This window comes from Solenopsis invicta, chromosome 1 (genome assembly GCF_016802725.1).
Source record: "Solenopsis invicta isolate M01_SB chromosome 1, UNIL_Sinv_3.0, whole genome shotgun sequence".
Lineage (NCBI taxonomy): Eukaryota > Metazoa > Arthropoda > Insecta > Hymenoptera > Formicidae > Solenopsis > Solenopsis invicta.
The window spans coordinates 8779557-8792819 of NC_052664.1; the positions used below are offsets into that span (position 1 = coordinate 8779557).

The window sequence follows — 13263 nt, forward strand, 5'->3', positions numbered from 1 at the left end:
AATTATGTTGGAATTTATTTCTCAAATTAATTAGAAAACTTAGAAAAATTTTTTGCAGTATTGCTCATCATGCGTTTCCAACATAATTATTTTGATGGTCGAACAAAATTTATTTTCATTTGTATCCAATTGTATCAATTTTCAGTAAAATTTTTAGGTCTTAACAAAATTATTAATTCTTTCAGTGTTCTACCAATTCATCGCAATCAAGCGCGACAGATTCATGTCCAGTGTGTGCGAATGGAGATACTCCTACCGGTGCACACAAATGTTACATTTGTAACAAAGCAGTGCATGCAATAAACGAATGCTCTGCACCCGTAAACGAAGAAGGATACGGCCAAGCACGAATATGCAGAAACTGCAATAATAATAATATTGCAAAAGATGTATTGCCAACGAGAGAATTAGAAAATTGGCGCGGATTAGCCACGACTAAGGAAAAAAAGATAACAAGTAAATATCTGCATGCAAACAATGTCAATAATTTATTTTCAAATAATAAAGTTACGAAAATGCCAATCATAAAAAATGGCAGTAATGTATCGATTAAGGCAATAAAAATAGGAACTAATAAGTTTTCTTATACAAATACTTGTGCCTTCGACAGCCTATTACAATTATTTACAGCAGGATATTTCGATAAAGAAGAAATAAAAAAATTTATATCGCAAAAAGAATCAAATACATTTTTTAAATTGGTGTTAGATGCAGCAACGCGTGGTATTACTAGACAATCATACAAGCTAAGAGCACAAATTTTGAATGAGACTGAGATCTTTACAAGAAAATTATTACCAAATAATATAATATTAATTGATTGTGTAGCAAACGTTGGTTCTTTAGCTAATAAATTATTTGCAAAATGTCCTCCATTTGAAGAAATTTCAAAATGTTGCAACGGTTGCGTGGAAAGAAAAAAAGAATTTCCACTGATGCATGCAGATATTAACTTGTTGACGCGGCAGGATTTTAAAGCTCTGGAAAATACAATAATTATTGAAGGAGCTCGACATTGCTGTCGAATAAACTGCAATGGCTTGGAGGAAACAATGTTTTCACATTCAGGTAATCATTATTCTAAATTATATTAAATATTTGATTACTGACACATTAATTGTTAATAATAGTTTAATCATATTCCATTAGTTGCTGTACATTTTCTCATTATTACTACATTATACACGATCGTTGGAAGAAAACACTATTTAACTTTATGTAATTTTATGTGACACTATTTAACACTATGTAATTTACAAACAAAATATCGCAGAAACAAAATTTAAAAAAATATACGACTCTATCTTTCCTCTTTTTGAAGTGCACTTTTGAAAACTACTACTGTTTCTTTTTTTCCATGGCAATGCTTAACTTTTCGTAAGATGCACCAAAATTGCAAATGTTTCCGAAGTTGTAAATGGTTGTGTATATTTCTTGTTTAATTTTAAATGTTTTCCAATCTTTTTTAGGACCCTATGTTATGTTAGAAACATATGCGTATGAAGGAGTGCCAGAAATTAAATTACGTGACATCCCCAAAAAAATAAAATTCACATTTCTCGAGAAAGAATATTATCTGATTGGTATTGCCAATTACACAGGACTTAAAAAACAAACAAGGCATTCGACAATTGGCCATTACACAACAATTTGTTACCGCAGTAACAATAAATGGATTAAGTATGACGATTGCAAAGATGCCGAAGAAACTTTAAATGAAAATTACATTATTTCTCCACAAATTGTTTTGTATGCAATATAATACAATTAACAAAAATGTAATATGTGCATATATGTATGTATATGTATATACATGTATATGATATAAGTATATTGTATATTATAAGTATGTTAAATTATATAAGTATTACACACACACACACACGCACACGCACACGCACACGCACACACACACACACATATAATATACATAATACTTTCTAAAATAATATATTACATACACAAAGACTGTTACATACATGTACTACTACACAATACATGCACAAAATATTTTTATTTATAAAATGTTTTGATATGCAATAAATGTTCTTTTATGTAAAATCAATTTAACCAATTGAATAAGAATCGTCCTATATGGTCGTCGCTAGATCTTCGTGCTATATTTGTTTTTGTGTGATTTTATATATTTCTTTACAGTTTTTTCAGGGGGGTAGGGATCTAGATGCAAGCAAGCATCAATAATTAATAAGTAAAATTAATTTAATAAAACGTGATATTACTTATTCTTATTTGACTTAGAGCTGTGTTATGTCTGACAAGTAATCAGCGCAGACTTTCGTTAAATTTGAATGGGTATATAAAATCACAAAAACAAACATAGCACAAAGATCTAGCGACGACCGTATAAGGCGATTTTTATTCAATTTGTATTATACATTATCGGTCAAATACTTTCGTTTCCATTTAACTAGCTCTTGTTACATTACTCGGCAAGTTAGGGGTGGTTTTTCGACGACGAGGGATGAGCACCAAAATCAGATATCGCATATCTCGAGAGCACCAAAATTAAGAAACAGTTTAACACCGAAACCGATCCTCTGTCTCGATTTTAGGAGGTACTTTACTCTTGATGGTTTGAACGCGCGGCAAGTTAGGGGTGGTTTTTCGACGACGAGGGATGAGCACCAAAATCAGATATCGCATATCTCGAGAGCACCAAAATTAAGAAACAGTTTAACACCGAAACCGATCCTCTGTCTCGATTTTAGGAGGTACTTTACTCTTGTTTGTATACTATACCGGGTGTCCCAGACCACACGTCCCACCCGATTTTTTCGTAAACGCGACATTTTAAAGAAAAATGTTTCAGACAAAAGTTGTAGGGTTTTAAAAGATCTATTTACTGATTTTATCAGTTTGACCTTGGATGGCGTCGCCAAGGTCAGATCAAAATAAGATTAACTTTTTTAAATAGGACACCTCATTTTTGGTTCCAGAATCTAATAGCTGGTGTCAAGACCTTTCCAAAACACTATAAGAAAGTTTATTTTTGTTGAGTACTTTCCGAGTTGTGAGGCTTGAAAGTTACGGTGTACTGTAACCTTCAAGCGTCATAACTCGGAAAATCCTTAACCAAAATAAACTTATTTATAGTGTTTTGGAAAGCTCTCGAAATCGACTACAAGAAAATGCAATGAAAAATATAAGCAGAGGACACCGACTTCGCCCATGGTATCACGTCGATTAATGCTTTCTCTCTCGACCCAGCGTCGAGCGAGGAGGATGCACTATCGTAAAGCCCCCCACCACTTTCCGCCCGCACCCCGATCGTCGCCGCGCAGCCTAGACACACGTACGAGCGTGGCTCCGCGTGTGTGCGGCAGCCGAGCGTTAGCGTCGAGAGACACCATTTCTGCCGGTGCGTGTACCTATAGTCCTACGCGTAGAGTTTTGAAGATACCTAATTACCGAGATCTCTAACATTCGGTACAGCTCTATGATGCCGTTTATTCTTGATTTATTAATATTAATCTTCATTTAATGTTGATTATTGTAGCAATAAAGTAATTTTCACGAAAAAGCACCCTTACATACCACTCCTAAAAGTCATTGCTTAGAATTCATAATATTACGCAACTCGTCACCAATTCACGTTTTCTAATAAGCAACCCGGTCGTAAGCGTAATTTGTAGTTATGCCTTACCCGAACGAAGAAGCTGCGTTAATGATGTCAGTTTTGGGTAGAGCTGGAAGTTTTCGAGCAGCTGAAATAATGTGGCGAAATGAATATCCCAATCATACACCACATTCGCGCAAAGTTTTCAGTCGCTTACAACGTCGAATAATTGTAAAAGGTATTGTTCAGCCGGATCATAATAAGGGAAGGCAAATTCATCGATCAGTTCGTTCAGTAAGAGCACCTGATGTAATTGCATCTGCCTTTGTAACCCCGAATGATTCTTTAAAGCGACGAGCAAGAGATAGTGGAATAAGTCGAAGCACGATCAGTCGAATTTTTCGTGAAAATTCATTCCATCCATATCGAATGTCACTTCACCAGGCCATGACATTGAACGATCATAGACAAAGACTGATATTCTGTAATTGGATTACTCAACAATTACCTAATTTCCATAGAAGTATTTTATTTTCTGATGAGTGCACCTTTAAAAGTGACGGCGAAATAAACACACATAATTTTCGTTATTGGGCACAAGAGAATCCACATTGGTATCGAGAAATGGATCATCAACGTATCTGGAAAGTCAATGTTTGGTGCGGAATTGTTGATACGCATATCGTGGGACCATTTTTCTTTCAAGAGAATTTAAACCGTTTTTTATACGCCGATTTACTCGAAAACGAACTTCCACGTTTACTTGAACATATTCCACTCCAATTACGTCTAAATATGTGGTTTCAACAGGATGGATGTCCCGCCCACACGTCTGTCATTGCTCGTCATCAACTGAACCGCATATTTCGCGGCCGATGGATAGGTAAACATGGTCCACATAATTGGCCACCACGATCACCGGACCTTACAATTTTAGATTATTATTTGTGGGGACGAATAAAAGACCTTGTATACCGCGAACGACCTACGACTGCAGAAGATATGAAAAACAGAATTCGACAAGTCATTCAGTCTCTAGATACTGACGAAATTCGTCGGGCGACGGATGATTTCCAAAGTAGGGTAACAGCCTGTATAAATGCACGTGGTGGACATTTTGAACATCGAGACTGAACAACATGCGTATGCACAAAGGTGACGGCAAGGGGAACCACCTTATGAAAGCACCCCGACAAAGGTGACGGCGAGGGGAACCACCTTAAAAAAGCACCCCGACAAAGGTGACGGCAAGGGGAACCACCTTATGAAAGCACCCCGACAAAGGTGACGGCAAGGGGAACCACCTTATGAAAGCACCCCGACAAAGGTGACGGCGAGGGGAACCACCTTAAAAAAGCACCCCGATAAGGTGTAAGTACGATCTTGTTACCTACACGTGGTACACCTTAGGTAACGCTAATACCTACAGGCGGCACCGATTATTTCGTTTTTACATTTTAAAAATGTTACTTTGACTTATACCTTTATGCCCAAGATCGATCTCAAGGTCGAATTCAAGATCATCATCAGGTTGATCCCTCGAAATCATGCAAATTTTGTCTGAGCCATTTTTTTGTACAAGCACATCCCTACGTTTTAAAAGGGTGGGACGGGTGGTCTGAAACAGGTATATTTTTCATTGCATTTTCTTGTAGTCGATTTCGAGAGCTTTCCAAAACACTATAAATAAGTTTATTTTGGTTAAGGACTTTCCGAGTTATGACGCTTGAAGGTAACAGTACACCGTAACTTTCAAGCCTCACAACTCGGAAAGTACTCAACAAAAATAAACTTTCTTATAGTGTTTTGGAAAGGTCTTGACACCAGCTATTAGATTCTGGAACCAAAAATGAGGTGTCCTATTTAAAAAAGTTAATGTTATTTTGATCTGACCTTGGCGACGCCATCCAAGGTCAAACTGATAAAATCAGTAACTAGATCTTTTAAAACCCTACAACTTTTGTCTGAAACATTTTTCTTTAAAATGTCGCGTTTACGAAAAAATCGGGTGGGACGTGTGGTCTGGGACACCCGGTATATAATTGCTTTTTTGACTATATCCCCTAAAATATAATAAATATTTCAATTCTGTTTGTTGCTCCTAAAAGCACTTAAATAGCACTTAATTTTATGATATTTCTTTTTTTTTTTAATTCGCGTTTTGTATTGGCGGTGCTATCTTGACGTCAATCTAGCACCGCCACTTTCAAATGTGAATTTCTGCTAAACTGTTTGAGCACTAAAATCAGGAATGGAGCACCTAATTAGCACTTAATTTTGATATATATCTTGTTCACATTTTCTGTGGTGGGGGTGCTAACTTGATAGAGGTCCTAACTTCACTTATTTTTGTTATCTTTTGATACTGGAATCCACCGAGCTTTCATACACGCTTTTGTTCGCAAAAGTAAAACAATCAAGGCAAACATATTTTTCTGCAATTTTTCTGCACATTTGTCTCAAAAAGGGCTACTTTGTGTAAAAATTGAGCAAAAATATATGATGAAATTACAGAGAAATTAGCAGAAAAATTTCAGTGTTTTAACACAGTTTTAGTACGTACTGGACAAAATAGGCGCGCGATAACTACGCGGACGTTATAGGGCTTTTGACGAAGTAAGCACAGCGAGAGAACCAAATAGTATTACGGAAAAGCGTCAACAATAATAGTTGTAGAGATATTTGTACTGTAAAACTTTGATATAAAACATTTTTTAATATTTTGTTTCTTTTACGAAATATAATATATTGAAAAAAGGCAAAAGTCTCTTTACATTTTAACCGTTTTTTTTAGTCACAACTGAAAATTTTCAAATTCATGTATTTATCTCTTCTATGTTCACGCCTTTCATTAAAATTGAAAATTTAATGCAATAAATTATCTTTGAATATATTTTTCAAGGTATTTTTCAACTTTTCAACGATTGTCTAGCTGGTATAACGGAGAACCTTGGATTAAAGGAACCCAAGCCTATAAAGACATGCAATATGCATGTAAAATGCATTCATTAACACAAGCAAAATTATCTAAACTCGATAACAATCAATTTGAGAGCGAAGCTAAAATCGCAGACCCGTGGTGCCCAGATCACAAATTACTTTTAAAAGATTTCGCCGCGGTGTGTCCACTTAATACACAATCTTGTTATCAAATGATTTCTAAGTCATCGTACATAATAAAAAACTTGAATAATGCGAATATGGCATGTGCACAATGCTTTTTCTTCAGTATAATTTTGCTTTGGCCGCAAAATATTGGAATACATAATGCAACCAACGAAGACATGGAGGCCTTTTGCCATATGTGGAGATGTTACGGATATTTTCTCGGAATAGAGGATGAGTAAATATTTAGCGAAAATAAAAATTATAGACATATTTTATAGATTTAGCTTTTTCTAAAACTTATATTTATGTAATATTAATAGTCTAATAATACGTAACATGTATACACCATGCACCGTTTAAATTTCATGAGTTTAACTTCTTTTTTATGTGTTTACTGTACACATTAAGTATTAATTACTTATCTATATAATTATTGACACCCATATTTGTTTTGCTCTTGGTTGACCTATTGATAATATTGCGTTTGTATAAATAGAGCATGAGATTTTATATTTATATAATTATTTCAGGTACAACACATGCCGTGGCAATCTCAAGGAAATAAAGCACCGTACTCGAGATTTATATGAAGTGATGTTGAGTAATTTGAATAATATTACACCAAAATGGGAACACATGACGAGATGTTTCATCGAATCATTAAATTATTATCCTTTCCTCTATATGCCTTACAAAATGATGGTTGTATTCGCTATGGATATATTAAATATAAGCATGCCGCATTTGTATGTGTCAATGAGTTACGCGGAATGGATTACTTATAAAATCTCGAGGTAAACATATAAGGAAAAATTGACGAATGCGTCCTATTTAATTTTTAAATTAATTAAATAACATTTAATTATTTTTTATCATATTTTCCATTAGGTTTTGATTTGTATGCAAATAAACATTGATTCAGATTTATTACAATAATGTTTAACTTTTCAAACAAATTAGTTTATTATAAGTCTTTAATATACAGCAATATTGTTTCAACGTTGCCTTATTGAATATTGCATTTTAGCAATATTGCATTGCAATATTTTTAAAAGACGACATTTTATCAATATTGTCATAATGTTGCAGCAATATTGCAACATTTCTCAAATTTTTTGTGGTGTTGCAATCTTGAAATAATACTTCAATATTACTGCAATTTTTCTGTGTTGTAATTTTATTAGCTATTATCAATATACTGCAATAGGTATTAGGATTGAAGTAATCAATCAGATCTTCTAAATTGTATCACCTTTAGAAGTATTGAATTTATTAACTAAAATAATTAAAAATACAAAGAATTATTTATTAGAGAGAATCAAATGTTTAATAATGAATAAATAAGGATAATGAGATAAAAACGTCAAAATAAAGCTGGTTTAAATTTTTTTGCAATTAATATATTCTTATTTATATCAATTATTACTTTTGTTACTTATCAAAAGTAATAATAAATGAGCACTTACAAATTGATAATGAATTTATTATTTAAAATATGACGGCTCGTGTATATTAAAGCAAATTCTTTATAACTAGGACATAGGTCAATTAGCCGAGCAAATAAGAATAGAATATGTGTATACGCTACTTTTATAATATTCCATCTTATTTGCTCGGCTAATTGACTTTTATTCTAGTCAACAATTTATTATTAATTTTATATTTATGATATTACTCTTTTATTCAATTTAAGAGTTGTATTTTCAAGACCAAAAATAATGATGGAAATTCAAATTAGAAAAAATCACATAAGAAATATTATTTAAACACTAAGACCCTGCTATAACAGTCGTCAGCTTTTCTTATTTTTAATTATAATTACACATATCGTGGTATTATCACAATTATATTATTTTAATTGTTTCAGATTCTTATTTAGATATGCTTTTAAATTCTCAATCATCCGATTAATTATAAATAAAGCGGCAAATAAACTAATTGACAAAGTGATGAATTTCAGCCCAGAGAAGAATGTAGAACTTCAGGAGAAATCAAAACAACAATTATTAAAATTTTCTACAGAGCATTAATAGCGAAGCGTACTTGTAGAAAAGATAAGGCGTGAGATAGATACATGATAGTGAAATATCATAATATCTTATATATGTAGTTTAAGTTGAATTCTAAAAACAATTAAAAGTAGTTTGCTGTAATTTATTTAGACATCGTAGGATAGTTATTGATCATTACGTTGTCTTTATAAATTTCATTGAATTTCAGTTTTGCAGGTAGCAGATATTTTTACAGGTGTATATTTTACATAATTTTGAGACGTACGTTAGATATCGATTTTTGAACTTTAGTCTAGCTCTAAGACTTTGCCGGCTTTCAAATAATATAAGTGAATTTAATGTATCACAAAATGTGCATTAAAAATAAAGTTTTATTTTAAGTAAATAATTAAAACAATATTTCTGCGCCTTTCGGCCGAACGTTAATAAGCGCGCGCGGCACTGAATACCGCATCACACATTTATTGTTTAAGAATTATAATAATTGGATAAATAATTGTAAAACTGTCTAAAGTAACGCTATCTGATAGTTGAGATGTTGAATGAGAAATACGGAAGATCGGTAACAGAAGAAGAAAATGCGTTATCAATGAGTTTTCAAAAAAACAAAAACACTTTTTTGGCACTTATTGTCAGTGTCGCGACGCGTTTACTTTAAAAGTTAAGTTTAAAAAAAAATTTTATAATAATTAAAACTTATTCAAAACAAGGAAATAATATTAAAATAATATCGTTATGTGAATGTAAAAAACATTTTTCAGTGTGTTTGAATCTGATATATAAAGTTATATTATGTATGAGAAAGGATGTTGTGCCACTTACATTGCAAATCTTGAAAAGTCTCGTTATTTCTCGTACATAATAAAGTTGTTGGATAATACTTATACACTAATTTCTTTGTAAGAGCAATTAGATTTTATTTAATGGTTCTAACTAAATCGTAATAACTTATTTACGTATTCGTTATTATTCGCTCGTGGTAAATAACCCATATAGCACTATATACTAATATTCATCATCTCAGCATTATACATATAATTGCAAGATTGCGAATATTGCAGCAACGTTATGAAATATTGATACAATATTAATGAGACATTACAGCAATATTTAATGTTCCTTGAATCAATGTTTTACAAATATTAATTTCAACATTGATTCAATATTGATTCAATATCTATTCAACGTATAAAAAAATTTCTTTGAAATGTAAATATTAATATAGTTACACCACATAATTTCAATGCAAAACAATATTTTCTTAACATTTTCAAAAACATTTTTCGTAAAAAAAAATCTCGGGAATTTTCTTTCAGAAATTCCCAAGTGACTACCCATCCAAGTCGCGATTGCGGTGAACGATGCTTAACTTCTGCGACTGCTGCGAACTGGATCCCTCTTGATAATCTGTGAGCACTTAAACTAATACGTGTGTATAACTGATAGATTAGGTGAATACATGTCAAAAAGATGAAACATGTATAATTAAAGCATAATATTTATATAAACGTATATAAAATTATAGTTTTTTTTTACCGATTTTCACAAATGCGGAATAACATTTGGAATAATTTTTGTATCATTCGTATAAATACGAATATTATTAGAAAAAAGTCAATATGACCCAATAATTAAATTAAATATAAAAAAAATTTTTTAACATTTAAAAAACATTTAAAAATATTGTCTGATTATTAGGATATATATAAATCAAGGTTTTTTATCTACAGTCCCTTTTTTTTATTTTGAAGGGGAAATGCGTTACGCATATCCCGGATTTTGAGGGATATCCTGGGGTTATGTGATGACCGAGGTATACCCTCCAAAACCCCTCCGGGTGTCCCGCCCGGTTTTTATGTGGGAGGCTCTGGGAACGCGTGCAACATACTTCCATAGTCCCCCGGACCTGTCGGCCGTCGGCTTTATGGCTGACTCGTTCTCATCAGGGGCACTCCAGTGCGGAATACCCCTGACAGGGCCCAGTGGCCGAGTCTGCCACAGGTCGGGGGAGAGGGCACCGTCCCCCCCACCCCCTGCCTCTTCTCCTTAATGTTGCGGGGTATTTCGTATATCAAATATTTATGTTTTTAGATTTACACAACTTTCTATTTTTATTCATTTAAAAAAAAAAATAAAAAAGATATCTATAATTATTTGTTCAATATTCAATTTCAACATTATAGCAACGTTAACATTTAATGTAGAAAAATCAACATAAATTCAATATTCAAAAAATATTCACACTTCAACATTCAACATCGCAATATTTCTGCAATATCTCCGCAATATTGCATTGCAATTTGCAACATTGCAATATTGCTACAATGTTCTATGTAGGTAATGGATCAACTTTCGTGACTTTTATAAAATTACTGAAAGTATACAAAGACATTTGAATTCGTAAACAATCCACCTTCAACCCATCACCTAGCAGCTACATCACTTCTTTTTTTTTAACACGAGCAAAATTCCATGACTTAAAATTTTTCTGCAAACATTATCGACACAACGTTATCATGTAAATCTGTCACCTCGCAAATCAGGCTGTACAGGAATTTTAAACAACAAGATTCTTTAAACTGCTGTTATGTACTTACTGGACTTGAAATGCAGCTCTTTAAACAGAACCCAGAAATGTAATATCACGAAAATTAAATTTCTAATCAATTGAATAGGTAATTTTGATACAGGCATCTCTAATATCCCCCTTTGTCCCAAAAAATGTTTATATCAAAAGATTAAAAGAAAAGTAAAAATAAACTAAAAAGCTACTAAAAATCAACTTTTAAGCATTACGCTGAATTGCACAAAATGTTACGTATGTGGGCGCCTGGGTGTCAAATTGACGATACAATCTTAAATGGATGCGTGAGGGTCATAAAATAATTACTGTTTATAGATAAAATACTCAAGCGTTATTGATAATACTTGATTGAAGTCAAGACTAAGGTGTAGAAGGAAAACATATTAAAAGCGATAGAATCACAAACAAAAGCAAAACGGAGAAACATTTATTTATTCGTGCAGCTAGATCAGTTGACCTTCATCCACTTAAGATTATATTGCGTAGACAGTCTACAATATTTATGATAAATATTTATTCCTTTACTTTTTCATATATTATATAATTATATCAATATGTATAGATATTTTATATACCTACACAATGAAAAGATATCATAAAATTTTTATTTAAAATGTTAAAATACAGACTATATAAAATATTTTATAAATATTTTCATGTGTATTTTATTTAGTTATGCTAAATAAGATCTGTAATCAATATAAGGTCACAAAAATAATTATAAAACGGTTTCGTAAATATTTATAAAATATTTAAATAATTATTATAAACATTTTGTAAATTTTTTATAAATATTGTGTGCTGGATATTAAAGATAAAAACCTCAAATAAATTTTTAATTAAATAAAAATTATATCACATATCAAAATAACATAAATCAAAAGGAGAGAAATAATGCAAAATACATATTTGAATATATTTTTATTTATTTAAAGAGACATTTTCCTTTGACAGTCAACAGATTTTAAACTTTCCAAAGTTGTATTATTACAAATTGTGGCCTCACTCTTTTTATATAGGTCAGAAAGATTTCATATTAAATATCGATATTAGATTTCGAATAAATTGCTGTAAAATGTACGAAATAAATTTTTCTGAATAATTTATAGAAATTAAAATTAAGAAAGAGGGAAGAACGCGTGCTGTCGGAAAATATTAAAAAATTTGGGAACAAATTTTAAACGTTAATATTTAAAATTACTTCCAACGAACGCGCAGATAAGAAATCATCATGCGTTAAGGCGCAGGGACTCTAACAAACCTCATGACACGAGAGATTCGGAACTTTTATTACGACATTATAAATGCACAAAAACATCTTAAAAATATGCACATATGTGTAAATACGTATATTATATATGGGCGTAATCAAGAAAATGACAGATTTTATTACAGTATGATAGGATGAAGTAGAGTGCTATGCGCGATAGGAATTATCCTTGTATATATCCTACATTTGACTACTTTCTACCATTTTTCTTATCTCTTTCTCTTTTTTTGTTCTTTTTTTCTCTTTATTTATTATTAATTGGATATTCCTCTCAAAAACTTCTTTGAATTTCTATGAAAAAAATTTATGTATTAGAGAAACCAAAAAATATCATTTTTATAAATAATGTAAACAGTATGTATAATTTTGTTACAATAAAATAATTTATTAATTACATAATAATATAATTGCCATTATTTTCTATGACGGTCATTTATTTATTTATTTATTTTTCTACTCTTTTCTCAAAAAAGTAAACCGGCTTTGATTTTATAATATTGCTCAATCTCATGTTGCAAAACAGATGCGATAAAAAATTAAAGAATTAGAATGGGAAGTATTTCCTCATCCACTATATTCGCCTCAAATTATCATTTTTTCAATCATGAAACACTTTTCACAAGAAAAAAATTATTAGAGCAAGTAATGTTTGTATCGCCTTACATTTTTTTCTTTTTAAAGCCCGTTAGCTTTTTCAGAAAAAAATAAAAAA

At 31.7% G+C, this 13263-nt stretch overlaps 1 protein-coding gene across 1 annotated transcript in view; it reads left to right on the forward strand.

The window, feature by feature from the left end:
* Positions 1-9091, forward strand: part of LOC105203281 — a 30026-nt gene extending 20935 nt beyond the window's left edge. Inside the window, exons 2-4 of the mRNA XM_039447297.1 lie at positions 6480-6920; positions 7216-7479; positions 8553-9091. Coding sequence (XP_039303231.1) covers positions 6480-6920; positions 7216-7479; positions 8553-8715 — 868 coding nt within the window. The 3' untranslated portion in view covers positions 8716-9091. The remainder of the gene's footprint in view (positions 1-6479; positions 6921-7215; positions 7480-8552) is intronic.
* Positions 9092-13263: the final 4172 nt, after the last annotated feature.